At 37.2% G+C, this 27,412-nt stretch overlaps 1 protein-coding gene across 2 annotated transcripts; it reads left to right on the top strand.

The window, feature by feature from the left end:
• Window positions 1–36: 36 nt before the first annotated feature.
• PAIP1 (poly(A) binding protein interacting protein 1) lies at window positions 37–27,231 on the top strand. Of its 2 annotated transcripts, XM_068175822.1 has the most exons (12): window positions 37–166; window positions 1,613–1,730; window positions 5,021–5,202; window positions 10,582–10,770; window positions 13,638–13,750; window positions 16,903–17,014; window positions 18,588–18,713; window positions 20,709–20,815; window positions 22,816–22,933; window positions 23,465–23,519; window positions 24,132–24,225; window positions 25,845–27,231. In XM_068175822.1, the coding sequence occupies exons 2-12, from the start codon at window positions 1,700–1,702 to the stop codon at window positions 25,936–25,938; spliced, it is 1,221 nt and encodes a 406-aa protein (XP_068031923.1). In that variant the 5' UTR covers window positions 37–166; window positions 1,613–1,699; the 3' UTR covers window positions 25,939–27,231. The 2 variants fall into 2 exon arrangements, with proteins under 2 accessions (XP_068031923.1, XP_068031922.1); XM_068175821.1 differs by lacking the exons at window positions 37–166; window positions 1,613–1,730 and adding an exon at window positions 3,431–3,659.
• Window positions 27,232–27,412: the final 181 nt, after the last annotated feature.

Genomic DNA, 27,412 nt, shown 5'->3' with positions numbered 1-27,412 from the left:
GCGGGGGCTGCCGCGGTCCTGGCCAAGCCCGCGGCGCCGGCAGCGGGAGAGCGGGATAACCGCGCCGAACTGCCCGTGGCTGGCCGCGGGGAGGAGGCGAAGGTCGGGGCTGGCAAGGAGACGTGCTGAAACGCGCGTGTTGGACGTGGGGCTAACGCCACAGCACGTAAGTGGTGTCCTCTTCATTATTGTTACTTCTTAAAACGCGTGATAAAGCAGCGAGGTGTCGGAGTGGTAGGCGCAGTAGGGGAACAGAAAATGGGGAGCTGTGTCAACTTTGGACATAAGGAGGAATTTCTTCACAGAAAGTGTGATTAGATACTGGGATGGGCTGCCCGGGGAGGTGGTGCAGTCACCGTCCCTGGGGGTGTTTAAGGAAAGGCTGGACGTGTCACTCAGTGCCATGGTCTGCTTGTCGTGGTCATAGGCTGGACTCGATGATCTCAGCGGTCTTTTCCAACTTAAACGATTCTGTGCTCCTGTGATTCTATAACTGTTGAAATAATAAATGTCTGGATGAAGAGCACATGGGGTTGGAGAGGCAGTTCCAGAAGAACAGCCAGCCACACTGCCCACTGCCTCCATACAGTGTCTTCACACAGTCCTGCATATGTTGTCTTACTTCACACGATCTGTGAATTCCATGTATGAGACATATTTTGGGGTTTTTTTGTTTGGTTGGTTCTGTTTGTTTGTTTGTTTTATTTACTTAAGCGTGTGCAGTTGCTCATGCAAACTGCATGTTGCTGGAGATGTCACACAGCTTCCAGACGTGTAAATGGTGACTTAGCAAGTAAAGTTAACCACTGAAAACATGAGAGTTATCCTGAAAATAATTAATAGGATTCTCTACCACTAAATGTTCGTTACTGTGCTTTTAAATAAGCTTGTGTGAAATCTGTAGAGCTTGAGAGCTACAGATTATGCCCGTGCTTTATGTTTTTGGCTCAATAACCATTGACTCCTACAACACCATGCCTCATCAGTATGGTAGTGATTGGAATAATTCCAGCTATTAACAATAAATTACACTTCAAAAGCTAGAACCGGCCCTCTCCTTTTTTTTTCTAATTAGAAATACGTTATCAGCATTTAAAAAAAAATAGAGCAAATGCCTATTTTCTGTAAAAATGCCTGTGTTCTGAATAGTGACAAGGTTACATTGTGTGGCTTCTTGGCACCAGGCACTGAAGGTGTGTGTGGATTTGGTTCTGAGCTAAGTTTTAGATTATTAGGTAAGACACTTAGGACAAAGCAGGTATCTCCTAGTGGCTGCCTAGAAGTGTTCATAATTGTATTGGGTGAAAGTTTCAATCCAGTCATTGGGTGCATAGGTTAGGTGTGCCTAGTTTAGTGATCTCTGGGGTTCTGTATTGGGTGAAAGTTTCAATCCAGTCATTGGGTGCATAGGTTAGGTGTGCCTAGTTTAGTGATCTCTGGGGTTCTGCTGTGTGGTCTCAGAGGCTTGAAGTAATTCACAGGACTTCAGCTACTCAGGCCAAAACCTAAGCACAATCTTAAGCAGTCTAAAGGGGTGTACTGTTGTAGGTAGTATATGGGGCTTGTTATTTTGGAATTAACTACCTGATTATTTTTCTTAATTTTGTTTTAGGTGTCTACACTGGGGAGAGGAAATTGGGTTCCTAACCAAACTCACCTGTGTTCATGCAAACTTAAGTAGTACATCTGTAAGAAAAATATGAATTTCGGATCACATTCCACTTTAAACGGTAAGTAGTTGCCAAACAGTTATTAAATTAATATAAAATGTCTGCTAAGCATAAAGAATTCACATTTATGTCCAAAGGTGAAAATTTGTCTTGTTCAATAACTTAAGGTATTCAGTTCCTCTTAGGTGCAAACCTTAAAGAGTGAGATTTGCTAAAGATTGGCATATTCATAAGTGATCCCAGTATATAATGATGGAGAAATTAATTTTTCATCTTCACATTAATGTAAGGTTTTCATTCTTCTCCTGCTAAGGCAAAATCTACAGATGTGGACAGAGGTCACAATACAGGCATTAAAACTGGAGCTGATATAACACAAGGACACCGAATATTCTTAATGTCGAAATTCAGTAGCTAATTCTTGATCTTTAAAGAATTGATAATACTACTGAAATTAGTTTTGACAATGGTCTACACAAGTGAAGTACTATAATTTTTTTTTGCAACTCATTCAAAACATCCTGCATCGGCTCACATTCCAGTTGCAGAGTATAGATGTATTAGTTTACCATTCTATATTTCCAGAAGGGTTGCCTAGGAGCAGTTTCCCCAGGAGCCTCATTAATTTTGACTTATGACACCTTTAATGTCTGGCCACCTTTTTATCTTGCCAAAAATCAGTCCAATTCATGCCTTGGGGAGCTCACAAATATTTTATACCCTGCCCCTCCCCTGTTAATAATTGAAAATGGTAACACATAATAATAAACCCAATAGAAACTTGACTTCTAAAGGCACCATTTTACAATCCAATTGGATTTTTTTTAAATACAAGACAACACTATTCTGATTTTTTTAATAATGTTTCATACATACTTGCCTATTTTTTTCACCCCTTCATGAGTAGTAAATGGAGTTGGACCCAGTGCCACACAATCTTTTGATTTTTTTCTGTGGCAGGAACAAGTGGCAAGGACAGCACAGACCAGACTGTTCAGGGAGACAAAATATAAACTCCCTAGCAGGATCAGGTGAGATGTATTTATGGCACACCAGATTACACTTGCCCTCCTCATCTTGAAAGCTGATTGTGGTACAGAGTTTGCAAAACAATGAGAGCAAGACTTTGGACTGAAATTGAAGAGTAGATTAATTAAATTGTAACTGGACATGTGAGTTCAACCGTTCTGAGTTTATGTGATAATATTAGGAAAAATGAATTACATGGACCATGTTCTTCATTTGGTTCCTATTGGTGTGGAAGGTGGGGTTGTTAAACATTAAATCAGAAGAGCATTTGTTATCAAATCAGTGTAAATTATAAATGAAAATATATTTTTCTGAACAAACACAGTTTTATTAAGTAGCCCTAACCGTACAATAATATGGTCACGTTAGAGGCTTAACTTTACGGGGTTAAATTTAGAATTTCTCCTGTAGCTTTCCCATCCCTTACTGGTGGAAACAGCTGTGTATGCACAGCGTGGCGTGCTGCACCTGTGGCTGCAGGTCTCCTGTTGTAGCTGAAGCCTTGGCCCTGGCACGGTCACCTCGCCCCGCTCGTTACCGTGGAGATGAAGTCGCAGGGAATACGGTGCCTTTGGAAACGCCGTTTCCAGGCTGCCGCGGGCTCGGGGCGGGCGCGGCCATCGCGGAGCTGCGCGGGGGTGAAACCGAAAGTGCGAGGCCGGGGCGGGCCCGCGCTCCGCCCGCCCCCCGCGGCCCGCCCGCCCCGCTCCTCCCTCCCATGAGCGCCCGAGCCGCCCGGCCTCAGCATGTCGGAGAGTTTCGACCGAGTGCCGGGTGCCAGCCGGGGCCGCGGGTGCGGCGCGCCGGGGAGCGGCGGCGGGGCCCGCCCTGCGGGCAGCTCGTCCCGCGGCTCGGGCTCGGGCTCGCCCGAGGAGCAGCAGCACCAGCCGGGCGGCCTCTTCCCGCAGCAGGAACCATTGCGGCCTCCGAAGACGGCGCCCCTGGGCACCGGGATGGCAGGTACGGGCTGCTTTCCCCGCTCTTTCTTTTCGCGGGGCACCTGTGCGGCTCCCCGCCCGCCGCAGGGGCACCGGCACCTGCCCTCGGGAGCGTGGTCCTGTTCCCGGTGTGCGATGCGTGCATCGCGCTGAGGCCGGGTCAGTGTGGTGAGCCCTGGGGGCCGGCGGACAGCTGCGTGACTAGAGAGGGGTAAGAGGAAGAAAACCAAAGAAGAATCATATGATGCACGGTGCAGTCGCTCACCACCTGCTGACCCATGCCCAACCTGTCCCTCAGCAACAATTGACAACTCCTGGCCAACTCCCCCCCAGTTTATATACTGAACGTCACATTCTGTGGTATGGATTATCCCTTTGGCCACTTCGGGTCAGCTGCCCAGTCTTTGCTGCCTCCCTGCTTCTTGTGCATCTGCTCACCATCAGAGCATGGGAAACTCACGTTATCGACACTTGCCTCATACTGAATCCAAAATATAATGCTGTACTAGTTATCAAGATGAAAATTAACTCGATCCGAGCTGAAACCAGCACACTGGGTTATGGACCTGGACCGGGTAAAGGTGTGATGTTGTATTGCAGCTGCTTGCAATACTCTCTGTCCTTTCCCCCCTTTTGTGCCCCCACATCTGAGTGCCTTTTATCCATCTGTTAATCTGACTGCAGATGGTCTCAGCCTTCCCCCTACTGAAGAATTCCATCCTATTTGCAAAAAAATAAACCAAATCCAACAGTAACACAAAGCAGTGTTTGTTGGTCAGCGTTTTCAGGTAGGTATCAGGTTCTATTTTCAATAAACTTATGAGCCAGTCTGTAAAGAGAGGTTTGGAAAATAGTGTTTTATAAACACTTCAATTGGATGTTTTGGTAAATGGTATCTAAGAACAACAATAGCCAAGTGTCCCTGAGCATTTTGTTGAAAATAAGCATTGGTAAAAATCAGTGATGTCTTTCATTTATCGACCTGACAAATGTATCTTGTATTTGTATCTAAAATCTATGAAAAATCACAGGATAATTAATTATACTATAAGCAGATGTACTAGTTGCTTAGGTTAACTCTTAGACAATGTGTTTACATGGAAAAGAAGATTTTTTCCCTTCTCCCATTTTTTTTTTTTGGTCCACCTGCTCAGGAGCACTGTTTACATTCTGTCATGTAGAAGGACATGTGGAGTGTGCTTAAATGAACATCCATTCCTAAGAATAAACAATAAAAGCTATGTATTTAAAGTAAGCCTCTGTATTTAGAGGAAGTATATTTATAGCAAAACCATACTTATAGTAAAAAAAAAGTGTTTACTGTGTGTAAATACATACTAATTTAGTGATTTCTAAGAGAAGCTGTTAACAAAAACTTTTCAGAACATCAGCAAAATATGGGAATTCCATCTGGATCACAAGATGAAGTTTCAGTTATTGATTCTGGACCAGAAATGGCTGAACCTCAGTTATCTGTGGATCTTGTAGCAACATCAAACTTGTCTGCTAAAGCACCTGAATTCTATCCATCAGGGTACAACCAAAACTTCAATCAGAATTTCACAGTGAGTGTTTTAACTTCATTCTTTAGTATGTGCCAATTTACTTGTATTCATATTAATAATGTTTTCTTGAAATATTTTATGTCAGATAATTTGAATTCTCTGTTTGCTGAAGAGATTGCAAAAATTCTGATTATAACCTCCAGAGTTGCAGCCAGGATGTTAAGTGTTAATGGGTGAATATTATGATGTACATGAGAGCCTCTCCTGCCTCTGCTGTGGGATATTTTGCCAAAGCTTGCTGCAGATAATCTTATTCCTTTTTGACTACACCAGGCATTGGTTACATTCAACATTGAGAGTAAGCTGTTTTTTGGTGACTACCTCTGTTGTAGTTACATCTGTACTGCATTTTAAATGAAAGCGTAAGTTCACTTTTATGCAGAATTCACAGGTTTTTGAAGAAAGCTTGGGAGAGAAGGCTTGAACTTCAGCTTTTCTGAGCACAGGCTTTGCCTTTCCTGAATTTCCTGTGCCACAGGTACCACTCGTCATGACTGCCTAAGCTAGTGTACCATCATGTGTCATCAGTGGTGTTGTATCACCAAAGGGCAAAAAAAGTGTTAGACTCATTCCTACCAGTTACCTACCAACATTCCTAGTAAGAAATGTATTTCCAGCCAGACTCAGATCAATTTGTAGATGCATCATGTAATAAAAGCTGGTACTTCTATTTTCTACTTCTTTGTCTTCCATGTTACTGCTTCAGTAATTCTACTCCAGGGAAGATATCTGTGAATTCTTGGCATATCCCTTTTGTCATGCAAGCAGTCAAACTCTGGTACTATATATAAACAGGTGGGAACTTTTACAAATACAATCAAGTGTTTAAAAAAAAAAAAAGATATGCTGAATCAAATTGATTTTTGATAACTGGTAGAAAAACTTCATTTGAATACTGAATATGGTGATTTGGTATTTTGAAATCTTTTCCTCACCAGTAAAATTGATGTTACCTTAGTGTTACCAGCTTTGCCTGTTTACTGAATGTAATTACTCTCCTGTTTAATAAACCCCACAGCCAATATACAACTGTTAACAATGCCAATGTAAACTTGCTTTTTGGTGAATTGATAATCTAGGAGAAAAAATAACTACTTTGCCCCAGCACTGGTTATATGTTTTCTATAAATAAAGTGTTTCAGTTTCAAGACAAAGAAAAAACCCAAACAACCTTTTGAATACCCAAGACAAAGAAAAAACCCAAACAGCCTTTTGAATGGCATACATAGTGCACTCTTAAAATTGCAAAGTTTCAGTGTCAACAATGTTGCTTCTCAGCTGTTTTGCAAAAACACAAAAGAATGTGGGAGTTTCTGGTTGCTATGTTGTTGGAATATGCTATGAATGTGATTCATCTATTAATAAAACTACCTCTGAAAATGTTAGCAAAACATGTTGCAGGGACTTTAATTGGAATATGACACACATAAAACAGTGGTATTTTTTTTTCATTCTTTACTATTACAAAATCTGTTGGTTTTTTAGTTTAGTAGCTGAAGGAATTTTATAAACTGGGCTCACTTGTCATAAAAATAAAAAATTTAGCACACTTTACGGTTGCACTGATTTTGACCATGAGTTTTAAAATTTGAATCAAAACAAAGTTTTGATAAACTTCTTTTTTTTTACTTAAAATTAGTATTTTATAGCTTTCATTTATGAAGATCCCTGAATTTTTAGATCTGAAATATAGTATTTCTCTCATAAAATACACAGTTTTTTTGTAATAGCAAAAAAAATTTATTACTTTAAAAACAGTGTTGATTTCTTGTTTGATTGTGCACCATTATAATTACTGTGTCTGTCCATGTAATATTTGCTATTGGGTCAGTTTATTTCCAATCTTCCCAGTTTTTGATGCTCAAAACTATCAATTACTTGTGAAGATGATTTAAGGAGTACAGCTTACAAGGTTTACTAGAATTTTCAGAAAAACTTTACTAGGACTTTGAAGAAAGGCCTCCATAGAATACACTATTTGCATACAGAGTCCAACCCATGGAAATTGTAGATGTCTGCAGCAGAACTAGTGACTAGGTAGGTTTGAATTGCCAGTAGGAAACACCAGATTTGTTCCTTGGAATGGCTGTATGATCATAATATGGCTGTCACTCCATCAGATGGGCATAATGACATACTTATTTCATAGCTTTAGGAGTGAGATATTTGTTATTTTAGGGTTCCACAATCCTTCCCTCCTGCTTTTTTCTTTTTTAACTTCAGTAATTTCCATCAGAAGACCAAGCATGAGAGTGCCACTTAACCTCATTCAGCATGAATAGGTGGTTTTGTATATGCAACAGTCTTTTTGTACTTGGGTTTGCAATGATTTTGTTGGAAACTTGTTGAGTTCATATAACTGAAGGGGAAACAACCTTGTTCCTAAGAAATCTGAAGAAAAATCAGTGATAAGTTATTTGTGACTAAGTTCATAAGTGAAACTGTGAATTTACTAGATAAAGGAAAACGGCAATCAGTACATATACAGAAACTGACTAAGAGCAGATTTGTCTCGTGAATCTTTGCTACAGACTTTGTTTTATCTTTATGTAAATCAGAGGAGTTTTAGTACCTATTTAGCCTTTTACTCTTCTATATGTAAACTCATGAACTGACACATAATAAAAGAGAGTCTAATATATAATCTTTTCTTCAGTTACTCTTTTGTTGTGAATAATCCAGGATCCCATCCTATAGCTATCAAAGATTAGAGAAAGAAATTGAAGCACTGGCTTGTTGGAATAATTATTGAAATTAACAGAAAATTTCTCGTTGACTTTTGTGGCTTTAAATTATAACTTTGTAGTGATGTGTAATCTTAGAGGCTTCTGTTAGCCAACTCCTCTTGAAAAATAATCAAGAGCCATTTGCTTTGTTTTCCTTGGTTTGATACATTGTGTGGTTCTACGTTTATGTTAAATTTTAAAATCTGACAATGAGACATGCAAGTACTTTATGTCTAGAAGCTATTGGGCTAAATTTAGTTAGTTTTAAAAGTATCAATTATAACTAATTTTAATAAAGTTGTATATTTCTGAATTTCTAAAGTATTCATTTTTCTCTGCCATTTGTTCAGTTCCCTGGCATAGTTTCTGAAACCTAGATATCTTTTGAAGTAGCTTATTTAGTACAGGTAGATGAATATGGTAGAGAGTTTAGTTCTCTGTGTTTAGCCTCTTAATTACAAACTGAAAATAAGAGTATACAACAGGGACACCAGTATACCAAATGGTACTGGAATCCCTTACAACACAAGGATGTTTTCCAAGACTGGATTCTTGCCAAGTGAGTATGAGAGGAAGATAGCTTTCTCTCTGCTGAAGGAGGATCTTGCAACAATCTGATGGCTGTCAGAAGGAGCAGCTTCTTTTACTAGCTACAGAAACTGCATACTCTGCAGCCTGGCTAGAGAGTTTTCAGACAGGTTGCAGAGATGCTAGTTCAGCTGTATGTGATTAAGCTGCAGTAGCTGCACAGTAATGTAATAGCTCTGTGAAACAAACTAGTTTTATATTTATTGTACAGAACTCTTACTGGACTGTTTGAAATTGCCTTATAAATACTTATTTTCTTTAGTGAAGCAGAGTATGTAGCAAGTCATACATAGGCCGATTAGCCTTTACTTTTTGGATTTGTAAACTCCAAGTCATTAGAATCATGGAAAACTTTCGGTTAGAAAGGACCTCTGGAGTGCCCATGCTCCAATCCTCAGGTTGTCAGAGGCTTTATGTAGTAATAATTTGCCTTTACTTCCATAAACCCATATTTTTTTTCCTATTTCTTGTGGGCAACATTAAGTTATTTAGTCTTTAGTGTTATTAACCAGCATGTCTTCTACTTAACTATAAGAAATCATTCTATTTTTACTTCTCTTACACTGATGTATGCCCCACCTCACTAACTTACGACATGTCTGAATGATTTTGGAAAGTCTGCTTTTTTTACCCAGACATTCTTTACAAGTCATGAAATTAATATCAAGATGTGATTTTCAACAATGCGTATCTTGTCTTTCTCATAGTTCATACCCAGCTAGGAGTTTTTCACAGATCCATATTGCTTCTCAGTAGAGGAGAGATAGGCATTTACAAGACAAAGTAATGAAAAATCCCTATTAAGGGAGTAGAAGGGGGAGAATATAGTTACAATCCTTGTTGATATATTTATGTACACTGAGTAATGGAAAAGTGCTTTATCATTTTAGCTCAGCTTTACTGTAGATACCCTTTAAGCATTTTGAAATGGTAGAACAGTTGAGAACTCTGATTTTCTTTATGTTACTCTTACATCTTGAATTGCTAATTGTAAGTCATTTTTTAAATGACTTAAGGCTCCTTCGGGCCTACACTTAAGGCTCCTTCTTGCATTTCTGAAATATATGAGGTGCTTTACACAACCTTTTGTGTAGTGTGACAAAACAGTTTATTTGGACTGTTACTTCTAGTGACATCACTAAGTATGCTGCTTTCTTTGCTATTCCCTTCATTTACCTGTATTGTAATCATCTGGAATAATATTGACTTTAGATGCTCTCACATAGATTCATTTCTGAATGGACAAAATCCGTGTTCTTCTTTTCCATCAGTGGGAGCATATATATCAATAAAGTGATACTGGGTAGCCCCTCCTCTGTTTAGAGAGCAAGTGTGTTTTCTGTCTTGTCTGTAAACCTCTTTAGCTGTAAATTAATGCAACTTGAAATCAATTCAAGTTCAATCAATCAATTTGAATAGTTTCATTTCATGCCTTGTAGTCTTTAATCTTTTGCCAAGAGATGCAAATACTCTGACTTTAAAATAGCAGTTTTTCTGACTATACTTCTTACATGGGAAAAGTACTAAGTATTTTTTGTATTTCTCTAATTACTCTCCCTTCTGCATATTTTTGGAGCACTGTGCACACTATCTAAGTCCAAAATACTTTGTTTCAAATTTTCCATTCTTTTTCCTTCTACAGTTTATAAATCCATAGTATGGTTAGTGTCCACACCAGGAATGGGTGTTGAGCATTAGTTTGGTAGTTCTACCCTTAACAGATAAACTTACTTTGTTTGCTAGTTAATTTTGCAACCAATTTGGGAAACTTAGTTCTTTTTAATCCATCTTTTTATGTATTTTACTGGGAGACCCTAATGTCTGTAAAAATAGTTTGCCTGGTTCTTAAGGTGATTGGTCTATAAGAGGCTTCTGAAGTCTACACTCCAGGAGGCATTGAGGTCTATGTTCTGTAAAAATGTTGAAGTGAACTGTGTACTAAAGATCTCTATCAAGCATACAGAGACTCAAAACTAAGGGCTGTATGGTTATTTCTGGAGACAGAAGGTGTAAAAATTATTCAAGGTTGTTTTTAAGTACTTGGCATATTGTTTCACTTCTACAGGATTCTTCCTTTGATGATAGATGTGATGGCTATCTGACCCTGGCAGAATATGTACAAGACTTCCTAAATCACCTCACGGAGCAACCAGGTTGTTTTGAAACGGAAATAGAACAGTTTGCTGAAACACTGAATGGCTGGGTTATTGGAGATGAAGCTTTCCAAGAACTTGTTGAACTTATCTATCAGCAGGTAATGTATTACAAGATGGACATTATGCCTCTGTTAACCAGTATTCAAGATAGGCGTTGCAGGTTTTGTTACATAATTGTATCAACATAGTATTTTTATTATTTGATATTTTTTCCTTTTAGACTGAAATATATAGGGAAGGATTTTGCTCAGTAAATTGAAATGGTAGCTTAGATTTGTTGTGTGTTTGTATCTCCTAGGTAACATACTACAGCTGAAGTTATGGTACTTAATTAAAGGAAGTTGTATTTTAATTTTTGCTAGTAAAGATTGAAGAAACTTATACAATATTACACACATCTATTCTCTTGTGGAAAAAAAATCTTCATAGTCCTATGATACTTTAATTCCTAGGTATTTAAAAAAATTAAATCTATACCTACTGTACACATCATCCTTTGGGAAGTACCTATTTACTGCCAGGCTTTTTTCTTTATTTGAAATATACCTATTTCAGAAAAGCATAATTGGAGAAAAGGAAAGCTCCTGTAAGGGTAACTAGGTCCAGTCCCATTGATGGCATGGAAATGAGGACAGAGACCTTGAGCTGAACTCTGCACTAATTGGGGGAGCCATTGGAAAGAACATCTTAATATGTGTTGCTTAGCAAATGAGCTGCTGTTACTGTCTTTTGGGCTCGCTGCAGAAAAGGAAGGCATGCTTCTGGCTTGCTCTTTATTATGTTGGATGTCTTTCATAGGTTTGTTGCTTTCAAGTTCTGCCTTGAATAAAAGTAAAAATCAGACTTTTACTTAATTGAAGATACTTGCAGAATATTTTAATGTGGTGTATGTGGAAGTGGAATGACTGGTTGGTCATTGTACAGAACTGTAGAGTCTCAGGTTTCTCATTATTATACAGAATTAATGCAAATTTAATTGAGACCAATTTAGTTAGACATGATGATCACCTGTGCTGCATTTGGCAGCATCATTTTCCTATTCTTTATTTAAACCCATGGAGGGTAGTTTATTAGAAGGGAAAAAAGAGGATTTTATGCTATTTTTAACTTCCTGTATTTTAAATACATTGACTTGCATTTAATAGAAGTCTTTAATGTTGCCTCTTCCTCTTTATCCCCCTTTAAAAACAAGTTCAGCATTAGGGTTTACTGTGACTTCCTCAACTCAGAAGTTCAATGTTAGTCTGAAAAATTTACATGAAAATGTTACATGAAAAATAAAGCTTAATGCCAAAAAGCTATGCTAGTATTTAAAAGCATCTAATTTTAGATATCTTGTGTGTCAGGCTAGCATAATGTCTAAGCAAAGCCAACTACACTTATTATTCTTCTGTCTTGAGCAGAGGCTCAAGCATTTGTCTCCTGGTTTTTCTCAAAACAATTAAAATTGCTGAAACTTATAAGCATCTGCTTCAGTGATACAAATTTGACCCAACAAAGCAGATTTACAGATGTTAGATTTGTAAAGGAAATATACTGAAATGAAATAAAATTTAGTTATTTCAATGTTTGGTGCAACCACAAGTACAGACCAACTAATAAGGAAGATAATGTTTGAAAAATACAGATGAGAATTGAAGACTTTGTGTATATGTTTGGATGTTAAAGTTTTTGCTGGGAGTTTGTTGGGTTGGGGTTTTCTTTTGTTGGAAAAAGTATTAAAAAGGCTCACCTTATAAAAAAAAGGGGTACCTCTTCTAGTCAGAGCAACTGATTGAACCACAGCATCAAAATCTATTTAGGTAGTTTACATGCCCCTTACTGGAAAGTGAATTCCATTTGCTGTATCTTCCAAAGACACTTAATTTTTTTTAATGTACTATGCACATATGTATTTTTCTCCATCTTACAGACGGAGAAAAAGCTAGGTATAATTGCATTAGCTAGGTATAATTGCATTAGCAAGACTTTTTTTTTTCAAACATGTTTGAACAGCTTAAATATGCAAACATATCTGTAGCACTGATAGATGCTACAGAAAAAAATATTCACAGATTATAAAGCCAAAGTAGAAGTTTACTGAGTTCTTAGTATCCTCATTTTCTTTTGGGCAGAGCTGGTGAAGTTATTTGCAGCAGAACCTCTTTTCCCTGAAACTGCATCTGAGAAATAATCTGAAATTCAGGTGTTGTTAAAAGAGGCTTGAAAATGAGTGGACAAAATAAATTTCCGCCTATTTAAAGTTTGAATTATCAGATTAAAACGTAAGATTTTTTACACAATATCATTCCTACCACCTTTTTTCAGATGACAAAGTTATAGATGTTCAGCAGTAACAGGATTTGTTTTAGAAAAAAAGGATACATCAAGAGCTGTTAGTTGTACTCTCTGATTCAGAAGTTTGCAATTCTGCAGATTGCTGGAGCATGTATGGGAGAAAGTAGTTCTCTTTACTTGCCACTCTTTCCTTGGGTATTAACCATGACAAAAAAAGATTATGGAATAAATAGCTTATAGACTGAAAGAAGACAAGTTTTTATGATGTTGTTTGAATGTACTCATTGTTCCTTGAGAGAGTATGTGTTCTTGAAAAAGTGTCTTAATGTCCAGTGTTGAATTTTTTTGTATAAGCAGTCTGTAAGTGACTTTGAGACACTCTTCCATTGTAGGTCGCAGTGGAGAAGTAGAGTTACATGAAGACACATGGCATAATGGTGGTTGTTTTCTTAGAGCCACAGAATCAAAGTATAATGAACTTTTATGTTCTGCTGAAATGCATATAACAACATACTGAAGCAATACAAAAGTGAACTTGGCAAATAATAATTAATTATCATTCATTTTCTGCTCTTGAGTTGTCTGATCAACATTAAGCATGGATTTCAAAAAAGCTTTTAAAAATATTTTCTGATAGCCTAATCATTAGTTTTAGAAATAATTTATTTTTCTGTTTTTATTTTGGAAGGCCACATCTGTCCCAAATTTTTCATACATGGGAGCACGGTTGTGTAACTATCTATCTCACCACCTAACCATTAATCCACAGAGTGGGAACTTCCGACAGTTGCTGCTTCAAAGGTCAGTATCAGTCACTTTAAGTCTTATTCTCTTCAGTTACATCTTTCTGGTTTGTGTGTTAACTCTTTCTGTTGCATACAAAGAGATACTATTTAAAATAGTAGTACAGATTAAGGAGTATCAAAACACAGGTACATTCTGAGTATAGAACACAGGCATGTTAAAATATTTTAATATTTTTAAACATAAAAATAGGACTCCGTTTGAAGTTCTGAGGGATCTTTTGAACTGAGTATATTAGACTGATCCCCAAAATAGTGCAAATTGGAAAGTTAATCTACTTTAAAAGTATACTAAATGTGCATATAGGTACTGTCCTCGTCCTTTGACGCTTGCCAGTACTTACTTAATTGTGTTTTTTTAATTAGTGCTTTTGTTTTTTGCCTGGAATTTGTGTGTAAGGTTTATTCACTGATAGGCTAACTGACTTTGTATCTATGAAATAGTTGTATAAAATCCAGAATGATAAATTTCTTCAGTTTCAGTTACTGCAGTTTTCTGGGGACCACAGCTTAATAATGATTAGACTTTGTAGTTGACAAAAATGCGACATTTTTAAATTGTTATATATCCTCTCAAATATTACTGCATGACATTTGAAGGAATACTGTCTTGGACACTTCAGAATTCCTTAGAAATTTGCCTCTTCTTTTTTTGTTTGAAGACATCTGGCTTTCTAAGCCTCAGGTTTGCCTCTTGTTTGAAAAGTTTTTACTTAGTCCAGCAAAAGTGTAATAAACTTTTACTGTAGTGTATTCCAATGGTCTTTTGTCATGAGTGGAATGTTGTGGTTTAACCTGTTAGGTAGGTAAACAGCTTGCAGCCCCACACTCAATTCCCCCACCTTCCCAATGAGATAGGTAAGAGATTTGGGGGCAGAAAAAATAAAATTCATGGGTTGAGATAAAGATATTTTATTAGGACAGAAAAGGATGTGAATATAGTAACAGTGATAAAAGAATTAGCATATACCAAACAAGAGACGACACCATGCAATCGCTCGCCACCCACGATGCCCAGATAGTTCCTGAGCAGCGGCCCCCAGGCAGCTTTCTCCCTGGTTTATATGCTGAGCATGAGGTAATGTGGGATGGAATAGCTGTGTGGTCAGCGCAGGGTCAGTTGTGTCTTCCCTCATCTTCACCCCAGCCTCCTTGCCGGTGGGCTGGGGTGAGAAGCAGGAGAGTACTTGATGTTGTGCAAACACTGTGAAGCCAAAGCTAAAATGGGGGCCTGGAGAAGCTGAAAACACTCATTTTTCTCTCTTTTTTTTTTGTTGTTGTTCTCTCCTTTTTGTTGTTGTTTGATTGGTTGTTTTGTTTTTTCTTTTAAAGTCATTGCTTATGATTTTTTTTAACTGTCTTACTTGAACATGAAAGGAAATCCCTGTTAATGTTGTATTTTCTGGTTCTTGGTTTTGAAGTAAACCCAATGGATAACATTAATGATAGCACCCTGAACCTATTCATTTAAAGTTGCTGATGTTTTGCTCGCTAATATGGATGAAATTGGGAGTGGGGAAGGTGTGTGCAGATAAACAATAATGTGACCACAGAGAGGTCATCTTCTGTTCTCAACAAAGTTTCTACCTGAAATTTTATATTTCAACTCTTGAAGATTTTTCATTTTCTCCACTATTTCTCAATCCATTACACAGTCATTCAGAATACATTAAAATTTGTCTGGGTTTACTTTTATCTCAATTTTTTTTAAATTTTGTTTTGTACTGTTAGGTAAACTTGTGTATTTTTGGCACAGTTGCTAAATACTAGAAAAATTACTTCACTGCCATAGTATGTTAATACTATTTTTGTATCTATATTTAAATTACAGAATCATAGAATTATTTGGGTTGTAAGAGACCTTAAGAATCATCTAGTTCTAAACCCCTCTGCCATGGGCAGGGAACCTTCCACTACACCAGGTTGCTCAGAGCCCCATACAGCCTGGCTTTAAACACAGGGATGGGGCATCCACAGCTTCTATGTGAACTTGTCTTGGTGCCTCACCACACTAACAGTAAAAAATTTCTTCCTAACATCTAGTCTAGACCTGTCCTTTGCTAGTTTGAAGCCATTCCCCTTTGTCCTGTCACTACATGCCCATGTGAAAAGTCCTTCTCCAGCCCTCTTCTGGGCCCCTTTTAGGTACTGGAAGGTGCTACAAGGTGTCACCAATGCCTTCTCTGTTCCCTGCTGAGCAGTCCCAGCTCTCTCAGCCTGTGCCTATAGGAGAGATGCTAAGGGCCTATGGTCAACTTAGTGGCCTTCTCTGGTCTCACTCAGTATGTCTGTGTCCTCCTTGTTCAGAGGACCCAGAGCTGGATGCAGTGCTTCAGGTGGGTCTCATCAGAGCAGAGCAGAGGGGCAGAATACTCTCACTCACCTGCTGCTCACGGGGCTCTGGATGCAGAATACAATTGGCTTTCTGGCCTTCAAGCATGCGCTGTCACATTGATCTTCTCATCACCCAACACCCCAAGTCCTTCCTGGCAGGACTGTTGTCAACCACTTCCTGCCTAAGCTGTTCTTAATGCTTGGGATTGCCCTGACCCATATACAGAACCCTACACTTGAAGTTCATGATTTGCACAAGGCCACCTCAAGCCTGTCAGGGTTGAGCATGTGTGCTATCCCTTCCCTCTAGAATGTCACTTAACACCGCTCAGCTGGGTGTCATGAATTATGTATCACTGTCACTTAACATGGCAAGATAAACAGTTTAGCAAATAAGTGTAAAGGCATCTAAGACAATGTGGTAAATACCCCGAAGAGGGGAACATATTTACTTCATTTCTTTGGGCATTGGCTGCCTGTGTTACTGTTGCACATCCTAGACCCATATTCATTTGTATAAATTGTGTAACTGTATTCATTTTTACATGCTTTAAATTGTTCTGTTTTATTTTGCTGCATCAGATATCTCAGTGCTTAAAGACAAAATCATGCAATTATATGTGTTTCTCTAAAAGGATGCAGATCCACTGTTTCTTTGTGAAGGCTTCTCATTCCCTTCACAGATCATACATCCCAGCATTCAGCTTGTAACAGTTTTCATGCAGTTCGTAAGTTCTCAGTGTTCCTTTAAATGAGTAGCATGTTACATATGTTGGAATGACTACAGATGGCGTAATTGTGTTTTAATTTTTACAGGTGTCAAACAGAGTATGAAAACAGAGATGAAGCTACCAAAGGGGATGAGACCACTAGAAAACAATTTCATGCCTTTGTGCTGTTCTTAGCTGAACTTTATCTTAACTTAGAGGTAAGAAGAAAGTTGGCTGTCACATGGCTTTTCATTTATTTTTTGTTGTGTGTAGGTAAACACTGAAGTGGACTGTAATTTGAGGTGTTTTTCTAAAGGCAGAGGGCAGTAGAGTAAAATAACTTTAGAACAGTTTCATTATAATGCATATGTCCAAGAAACATATAAACAAAAAAGGACAAGATCATTAGAAGAGAAATGTATAAAAATGAAAGTGTAAGAATTTGTGGGAAGAGCCAACCACAAACATCTTTGAAATTAAGCTTTTATTTTCTTTTACTGGCAAAACCCCTAGATGGCTATACTTGACCAACATATTAAATGTTATTAAATGCCTAGCAGAAGCATATCAGGCTCAAAAACATGTAATTCAATATTCAGATACTAATAAGAGGTGTTAACAAATCCTTGAGGTAGATGTGAAAAATCCTCAAAATGAGGAATTAAAAATGTAGACTTTTAAAGATACTTCTTCTGATGGTTTAGTCATTGGCTGATGCATGAAGTATGCAATCTTGTATTTAGATTTGTTTTCTGTATGTGTGATATGTACAAAGTTTTTTTATTTTTATGCCTGTGCATTTACCAAGTTCACTTCCTGCTGTAGTGTAGTTAAAAATACAAGTTTGACTTGATTGTTTCAGTGTTTTGATTTAAGCAAACACTGTAAAAAGGTTCTGCTGGCATGGGGAAATTCTTTCTCTGACTCTTCCGTAAGTGGTCTTCCGTAAGCACCGTAAGTGGTCCTTGAAATCTATTTTTCACTTGCTAGAAATAAAAAATGAATATTTTCAAAGACTTTGGAACAGGGGAGGTTGTCCATTTGTGGAGTATACCATATTCCTTGAAGTATACCATTTGGTTTTAAACCATTTTCTGTATTTTTTTAATTATATAAAGACTGCTTTCTAGAAGTAAGCTACCATTGCTGTAGAGAATATGTAATGCAGTGTGGAAAAGAGTATGAGGTTCTGGAAATTTGGTATTTTTTGGACCATTGGGCAGGCATTTGGTAGCTTTTCTTAGCAATTTGTTAGCAGAGAAACAAAATTCTAGACCTGCATTGTTATGCCAGAATTGCAAGGAGATTACACAGTAAGTTTTCCACTGACACTGAGCTATGTGGTGCAGTCAACATGCTGGCAGGAAGGGATGCTGCCCAGAGGGCCCAAGACAGGCTTGGGAGGTGGGACCATGCAAACGAGGTAAAGTACTCATCTGGTCCAGGCACAAATACAGGCTGGGTGGAGAATCAGTCAGGTGTAGCTCCGCTGAGAAGGGTTTTGGGTGGTGGTGGATGAGGACCTCAACCTAACATGTATCAGAAGATGTATGACCAGCAGATTGAGGTAGGTGATGACCTAGACGATGTTTAAGGTCCCTTCCAGCCCAAACTATTCTATGATTCCATGAAAGTCAGTGTTCTAAAATGGTTACACTATTTGGCATATAGATGTCAACTATGTTGATCACAAACCAAATAATACAGCATTCAAGAGAGAAAATGTGCCCAAAATAATTTCTAAAACTTAAGTATTTTAAATATTGGGGGGATTTTGATTATGTTTTGCAGATTAAAGGAACAAAGGGACAGGTTACACGGGCAGAAATTCTTCAGGAAGGCCTTCTGGAATTACTGAATGCACTCTTCTCTAATCCTTTGGACAGTAATTTGATATGTGCAGTGAAACTGCTGAAGGTGAGACAGTAGTTTTAAAAGAAAAAAAAAATCAGTCTTTTTAAACTGCCTAGTTTTAAGATAGGGAATAGTAGAGAAAATTACAAGTGAGGAAGTATTTATAGGGGTTTATGCATTACAGCATTAGCAGAGCAAGCTACTTTTTTTGTTTTCCTTAGTACCATTAGGAAATTGAGACAGTAAAAAAAGTAACAAGATGCTCTAAAAATAAATTCAAGGCCTTTTGTGTACAAGTGAGCAATAGAACTGAAGTTAAGCTGCAAATGAGTAAATGCTTCCTCTAGATCTCATTTTGCTACTTCTGGTGTGGGAGAAAACTGTAACCAGTTTAAATGAATTGTGATGTCTTAGGTATGCTCTGTGTTCTGAAGGACACGTGGCCATTGGGGTCCACCACTTTTTGTGGTAAAAGGTTCTTAATATCTCTTCATTCTGTGCTGTGTCAGTACTATTATAGAAATATATAGATTCCTCTTTCATGTTGAAAATAAACCGGTTTGTTCATAACCCATATCTTTTCTTATAAAATGGTTAGCCTCTATGTTGGAGAAATGCTTATCTTCAGTAGGTATCATTATACTTTTTTTTTCCATTCTTTACCCTTCCTCATACTAAACTGCTTCTCAGCCTGTTCCATGTTGAATTTCATTTCTGACAGCTTCTTTTGATATCATAGAGTAGGGAAGAGAGATTTTTGTAATTTAAAACCTTCATTTGAAGTTTGGATGTTTAAGGAGGTTGCCTCACAGCAAGTGTGAAATTGTGCTCAACGAGCACATTCACTCCTGTAGTCAGTCCTTACGTTGGCAGTGCTTCCCTGAGGCAAGGCCCATTGAAGAGCCTTTTTAAGCAGCAATACACAAATCAGGAAACTTCACAGTGCAGTAACGAAGAGGAAGAAAACCATTAATCTAAATTGTTTTATGACACATTACTATATCTAAAACATGTTACAGAACAGAGACTCTGTTTTTTTCAATCAAGTGTTTTCTGATGTTTATAGTATCTCAAATGTTGAATATATATGTAGCTAGACTGGGCTGCCTCATGAAACCTTGGTTTCACTACTGAAGCAATAAATGTGTCATTTTATCTTCCCCATTTAATACAGTAATAGAGGTTTTCTCTGTTTGCTGTGCAATATGTTATTTTTAATTAATCTTGATGCTATTTCCTAATTATCCAGGATTAAGGTGAGACCACTATGGAATACTATGAAAGCCAAGCAAATGCTGACCAATATACTTGCTTTTCTCTTGGGATTTTATCCCTTTGTATCATCAAGTGCCATTCCAGGTGTTTTTGATCATGTAATATTTATGCTGAGGAGATTGCTATTAGTGGCAAACTATTTTTTTTTTCTGATTTAATGCCTCCTCTGCAATTATTGGGCAATGAAGTACCTATTCTTGTAGTAAAAAGCTTTTGTCCACAGCTCTTCTAGACTGACTTCTGCTAAAGCTTTCCTGACAGCAGCTTTAGCCTTGTACACTTGTATAAATTACAGTTCAGCTTGGCTTCATCAGATAATTCTGGTGTCCTTTATATATACCCAGAAGAAATTCTCTGGCATGTGTGATGCTGGCCAAGTTGACTGAAGTGTTTCTAAAGCTCAATAAAGTATTACCTGTTGTTGTGCTGGCATCAGCTGCAAAAATAAGATTTGAAGGAAATAAATACTGGTAGTATGTACTTAAATCAAGTAAGATCTGACCAATGTCACTGAAGAGTTGTTTCAAAATCATATTTCAAGACTGAAACAAGTGGCTGTGAACTTCTAGGCAACATAAATATTGGACACGGAGCTCCTATACTGTTTGTAGTTTAAAATAAACTATTTATGAGGTCTATTAACCTGTTTAGCAAAGAGATACAGCTGGGAGTGTCAGCCGTCCGGTGGTCCAAGTGTCATGAATTGTTACAGAATCTCTTGTTGACTGTTTATTAAGGATTTCTAATTTTCTTTTTAAAAAAATACTAATCCCTTTTCTTTAGTTGACAGGTTCTGTTTTAGAAGATGCCTGGAAAGAAAAAGGAAAGAATGATATGGAGGGAATTATTCAGAGAATTGAAAATGTTGTGTTGGATGCAAACTGTAGCAGGTGAGAAGATAAGTTTATGTGCAGTGTTTTGTTTGTATGAAAAAGAACACCTTGAAAAATCTTCAAATATAATGAAAAAATTATCTTTCAAACTTAGATTTATGAAAATTGATGTGATGTGTGTGTAGGTCATTTTCCATGTTAAAAAAAAATAAAAGGTGTTTTTCAGTTGAAGGATAATGTGGCTTTCTTGGCAGTTGGGTTGATTTTGTTTTGGGGTGGGGTTTTTTGTATTTTAGTTTTTAATAGAGATTCAAGTTCCTGTTCAGTTGTTTTTTTTTAACCTATTAGGTCTCAAAATCTTTGGTAAGTGCTTTAGGCTCTTAAAGCAAGTATATGCAAAGAGGAAATAGGGGCAATATCTCATAGTTTATACTTTTAATTTTGAATTGAAGAGGCTTAAATACATACAAACAGTACTAAATATGTAGCTGTATTAAATACATACAAATTACTATAAATGTAAAGGCAAAAATGAAATATACTTTGTGGTTTCATTTTTGTTTGGTTTTCTTTCAGGAGACCACACCTTTTTGGCAAGGTCTTAGTTTTAATCTGGAAAAAATCAAGTGGTTGACTAATCTATTAGTAATAGATTAGTGAAAAATCTTAATTTATTAGTAATAGATTAGCAGTTGACTGTAATCATAAAATTGTCATAAAACCACCTGTATGCATGAGGTTGTCTGATTCTGCTGTGCTTCATCCTCAGTTTCTTGCAAACTTACTAAAAACCTGTAGAGGGCTCATACACTGATCTCTTGCCATATGGAGGGAGGTCAAAAGTGACTAATAACATCTGTGGGTTGTAATTGAGCTGCCCCCAAGGAGGATGAGGAAATTTTTGCTTCAGGAACCAAAATAGATGGCACAAGCTGAGGCTTCAAAGATACAGAACAACAAACTAATTTTGATGCCTTTTCGCTGGTCCTAAAATCATGAGCCAGACACAGTTAGGTGACAAAAAAGGGGTTATCTTACAAGGATCCTTAGGTGCTCAGCTCACTAGGTGGAAAAGTGCTGAAGATGCACACCCAGCATAATGTGTGTACAACTTCTGTACATTTAGCAAATTAGCATAACTGACAGGGATCCCCAGGTTGAGACATAAGTGGTGAGGTAATTCCCCCCAGGGCAACCTTTCTGAATTCCTCCCCTGCTCAGATAGGAATTAAACTTTGTTTATGAAAATGAGTCTGGGAGAGCTGTTTTCAGCCTTGGCTTCCCAGAGAATCTAACCTTGGACCACCAGCTTGGAGCTGCCGAGGAATTTATTCTGTCTTTCTGTCTAATAGAGTAGATAAAATGCTAGCTGCCAATACTGGAATAGGCTACAGAGCTACAAATATACAGGTAAAGAATATAGAGAATATATAAAAGAAAAAAAGGCAAAAATCAATTTGGCATTAATTTAAGCTGGAAAAACAACTGAAAAATTTATTAATTTATGTGTTCTTTAATGATATTCTTCTCCATAGAGTAGCTTAAAAGAAGAAGGAATTTTCTCTTATTTTAGGGATAAAATGGGTGTTGGTATCTAATGTACTGGGGGCATTACTTCTTACTTTTGACTGAAACTTTAGTCTTCATTATGATGAAGACTAAAGTTAGGACCATAGAATAGATAACTAAAATAAAATTTGAAGATCATCTGCCTTTTTTTCCCAGTATTAATCCTTTTATCAGAAAGGATGGTGTTTTTCAACTTGTACTGCAAGGTGTGGTATCAGTAAAAACTACAGCAATTTCCTCTTTCATATGAGCTCCTTACTTAACAGCTGAAGAAGTGGAGAGGGTGAATATCTCATAACTGACACATAAATCATCTAGACTTGCAGTTGTAAAATTGAATTCAAAATTATCTGTATAATGGACCAAATTTTATCCTTCTTGAACTTGTTTTTTTGGATGGATTTAACTGTCTTGTATTTGTACAGTAAGAGAAGCCAAAGTTCTTGCTTGGCACAAATTCTAACTTTTGTAGTCCTTCTGTATTTCAGAGATGTGAAACACATGCTTTTGAAACTAGTAGAACTGCGATCTAGTAACTGGGGTAGAGTTCATGGAACAACTCCACACGCAGAAGCTACCCCTGAAAATGACCCAAACTACTTTATGGTAAGAATATATGGACATTTCAGTTCCTTAATTTCATGTGAATTTGGTTTGATTCATATATGTAGGCGGTGCGTTTCAGGGGGGGGGACAACACCCCCCTAGGCTGCGAGTTGGCTGGTGGCAGCAGGCAGGCAAGGAGACTCCACACGGCTTCTGAGGGTGCTCATTAGATGAGGGGTTATTGGGGGTCCTACCCGGGGGAAAGGGGAGTGAGGGGGAAAGGGGAGGGGGAGAGAGGGGCTGAGGGAGCACAGCCAGGAGAGCCGGCAAAGAGAGAGAGAGAACCGTCCCCCCGGCACACTGAACAGGGAGATTCAGAGTGGGTGCGGAACAGATCGGGCAATGGGATTACAGACACAGGATACTGCAGGGGAGGAGCACAGGTTTGGAATAAACCGTACATTTTCCAGGGGTGAGACAGAGCATACCATTCAACTAAAATATAACACCACACATAGACAATTGCATTACTTGAAACTACAAACCTTTCTCTCTGAATACATATAACTTTCTGGATGACTTTATTTTTAGAATGAACCAACATTTTACACTTCTGATGGCATTCCTTTCACTGCAGCAGACCCAGGTATGGCACAAATTTAGCTTGCTTGTCTTCTCAATCTTCTTTAAATGTTGTAATTAAGTTTACAGCCTGTTGAAGAACATAAAATGTTATTCTTCAAGAGTCTAAAACCTATTCAACTTAAAAGACAAAATTTGGCTTGAATCCCTGGTTTGGTAGAGCACGTGATTTATTCTTGGTTAAAGAAGGTAGATGTTTGAAATGGAGAATGTGCATTTGAGTTCATATAGGTCAGAAGAACTTGTTCAGTAGTCCACAGCATCTGACCTTTCTAGAAAGCCAGGTATATTGAAGTCTTCTTTTGTTTGTCCGTTGTTAGTATCAAAATCAAATCAAAATCCTTGGTCTCCTTATCTGTAATCTGACCACAATGTGGCATAACATCATTTAAAGTAAAGACATGTGTCACAACTTTTACAGTTCTATGGGAAGTTAGGCATCATTCCTAGACATTCATTCATGTCCTGAGAAAACATTGCAGAAGGATCTTTTCCTGTTAATATGTTTACTGCCTTTTATCATTTTGTTAACCAGCCAGTTTTCAAACTTTATATATTTCTGTTAATTCAGCAGACTAGTCTTGTATGTTACTCAGTCTCATTTTTACTTTGCCAGATTATCAAGAAAAATACCAAGAGCTGCTTGAAAGAGAGGATCTGTTTCCATATTATGAAGAAAATGGTGCAGATCTGTCAGGACCTGGAGAGCTGTATGTTTTCTTTTTTAGTGATGTATTTTTTTAATAATAGTTATTTTTACTGTGATGCTGTGATAGTTCAGATTTAGGATTCCAATGTCGACAAAAATGGAACTAAGTAATGTAATTGTTACTTAGTTCTACAGTGGATTTATTTGTTCAGGTTTAACTTGGTTTTTAATCACACAAGTTTGAAACCTATTTCATGTTTATTCTGCTGAGTATGGTAATTACATTTCAGATGTTAATGCACATGTACAAACATACTTCTGCACTTAAGAAAAAATTTGCAAGCAAAATGAAGCACCAAGCCTTCAGGTGTTTGTAGTAAGGCAACCTAAATTTGACTGATGTGCATGAACATCCCAGCAAGAGATGATTACTGAATTTCCAGTGTCTTTAAAAGGGAGAAAGTGTTAACTTTCTCTCTTCAGCCTAAGGACTATTCCCTTCAATTAGAGGGCTACTCAGTATTCCTGTACCGCAAGAAAAGCAACCTAATGGCAAAAGGGGAAGCAATAGTTGAGAATATAGCCTGACTTTCTGGCACCGGTTTATAAGAAAGAAATATGTAAAATAAGTAGGAGAAATATGGTCTAAAATAAATTGCTCTGAGCTTTATGCTCACAAGAGAGGACTTTTCAGACCATGATTTGACACACAAATCATGTGTAGGCCTGGATCAGTATTTTTTTAGTAAATTAGAAAACTTTCAGTATGTATCTAGCTGAGGGCAATGTCAACAACTTTGGAAGTTATATTAGAGGTGTCATCAGACATCAACAAGCTCATACTGAAGGAAAAAAAAGACACATGTGAACCTCTGCTTAGAAGAATAATACAAATTGAACACAGACACCAGTTAAAAACCAGCAAATCCTAAGAGTGATATGTAGAACACTCTGAGTCAACCTTCAAGCACGGTGACTGTAACCTTCTTTGTTGAAGGCTTAAGAAAAGCTTAGGGAAATGTCTGCTGATTCTTGGTCAGCTATTTCTCATGATAACATCAGGGTGGAGGGTTCTGTGTTGAGGGCTCTTTCTTCTGAAGGCTACACTTCTACAAGAATGAAGGAACAAATGAGAAATATGTAGACTGCTTCCTCAATGCACAACACTTTGAAGCAAAAAAACTTACCTTACACATTTTCTGTGGCCTTCTTTTACATATCAACAAACAGGAATGCAGGGTTTCTATATTCATGTATTCTGTCTTTGAACTAGGATGTTGACCAATCAAAATGACACTAATATGTTAGTAATTATGGTTTTTCGTAATTGGATCAGTAGAGACGCATTATTAAATTTTGGGACATGTGGATTGAATGATTGCATTTTCTGTCATCTTGGAAACTATTTCTGTCTTTTAAACTGGGCAGCATAAGATGATCTAAAAAGGTGGCAAACACTGTAGGTATTTGAACATATCTGTGCTGCTTTGAGGTTTCTGTTTATTTGTTTTCCTAGTGCCCAGTATTTTTTCCTTTTCATTCCCTTTAGGAAAATGTCATAAGTAAGTCATTTATAAAACTTTGTTGTAGATGTTTGACATCTACACAAATTCTAAAAATCTGTTGGCTCTGAAAATCTGTATGTAAACTTAACACCTTTGGTAATTTTTTTCCCCTCAGGTATTTTGATGAGATTGATGATGAGATGGATCCAGAAATTGAAGAAGCTTTTGAAAAATTCTGTCTAGAATCAGAACATAACAGAAAACAGTGAGATGTTATGTATTAATGTTAGTTTACTTAACCACTTAGGTATGGTAAGAGTGAAGGGGGACACAAAACATTTGTACCAAATGAGAAACTTGAGTTTCTCCAAGTACTAAAGTTACACAATTTCCTTTTTGTTTAACAGAACCTGCCAAAAAATGTAAACTTAAGCCCTGTAACTTAAAATGTTGTGTATATATCATAGTTTATTTTATGAAATTTTTTTTGAACACTGTTTTGGCTGCAATAAAAATTATTTAAAAGTTATAATTGAAATTAAAATTTAATGGGGAAATGTCCCATAAAACTTTCCTTGAGGAAGAAAGGGAAAGAAGAATAATCTGAATTTGCTTGCTTGTTTGATTTAGTATATATTGGGATTTACTCATCCTATTTACCATATACAATATATCTTGCATTTACTTCCTCCACTTCCCCCCCAAGAAGAGTATGATCCAAATAAGAAAGAAATTTTTTTCCTGTATATCACAATCATGAAAAGTGGCTTGTGAAAGTTTTGTGTATGAATTTTTGTTTTGTTCATTTCCTTTTTCTTCTTCTTTCAAAACACACATGGGTGAAGTCTGGACTTTTCTTTTTTTCCTGGAATAAATATGTTACATGTTGATATGTGAAAAAGCAAGCAGTATTTTGGAAGTGAGGTGCTTTCAAGATCTTTGGTTCAGATAAGCTTATTTTCAAATCTACAAGAAAAAGCTATTCTGTAATTTGTTGTGTTCTTCAAGGCAATAGTAATACAGTTATGTTCTAAACCATGCTTCTCAGAGTATGTGCAGTGCTTTTTTTCTTTTGCTTTTTTTTTTCCTAGTAATGTATCTAACATGTCTAACCTTTCCCAACCCTTGTAACTTTCTTTTATTCTTCTACTTTTGTGTAGTTTGAATTAATTTTGTAGTTGGAGTAAATTCATATATTTCATAAATGTTAACATTCTGAAGCCAACTGCTCTTTTGTTTTGACTCCATATAATGATGTTAGTTTTCCTAGGATACTCCATTGTTGTTGTTGCCAAACTCAGTTTCCTGCTACCTGTTGCTGGTTAGACTTGAGTAGAAATCCTTACCAAAAACAAACAGAAGTATTTCCCAACAGTTAGCTACTCTAAAGAACACGCATTGTAAATAGGCATGTAAATAATTCTGATAACATTTCACTGTTATTTGTTTGGTTAAATAGGTTGTGCATCTGCTAGTAGAGTAAGCAGTGGCTGTTTTCTGGATGTTTATTTAACATACTTATTTAGGTTGGAGTTTTGGAAAATAAAATTTAACTAGCTTTATTTCCTTTGGTATAATATCACTACCTTGTCTTCTTGCTTTAAAACAAAAACAATATTTTATCTTCTTCTATTTCTCCTTCACTGAGCACTCCTTTCTGTTCTTCAAATTACACAGTTGCAAAGTTGATTATCTTTTGATTCTTGCTGGAAAAATAAAATGTATCAAAATACAGTATGCACA

Source organism: Anomalospiza imberbis, chromosome Z, assembly GCF_031753505.1.
Source record: "Anomalospiza imberbis isolate Cuckoo-Finch-1a 21T00152 chromosome Z, ASM3175350v1, whole genome shotgun sequence".
NCBI classification, from domain to species: domain Eukaryota; kingdom Metazoa; phylum Chordata; class Aves; order Passeriformes; family Viduidae; genus Anomalospiza; species Anomalospiza imberbis.
This window is presented reverse-complemented; position numbering and strand designations above follow the sequence as displayed.

Coding starts and splice junctions, on each gene's coding strand:
- PAIP1 (XM_068175821.1), top strand. CDS start 3,446: ATGTCGGAGAGTTTCGACCGAGTGCCGGGTGCCAGCCGGGGCCGCGGG. Junction 5,203..10,581: donor ACTTCAATCAGAATTTCACA/GTGAGTGTTTTA, acceptor TCACTTCTACAG/GATTCTTCCTTTGATGATAG. Junction 17,015..18,587: donor AACTTTATCTTAACTTAGAG/GTAAGAAGAAAG, acceptor TATGTTTTGCAG/ATTAAAGGAACAAAGGGACA.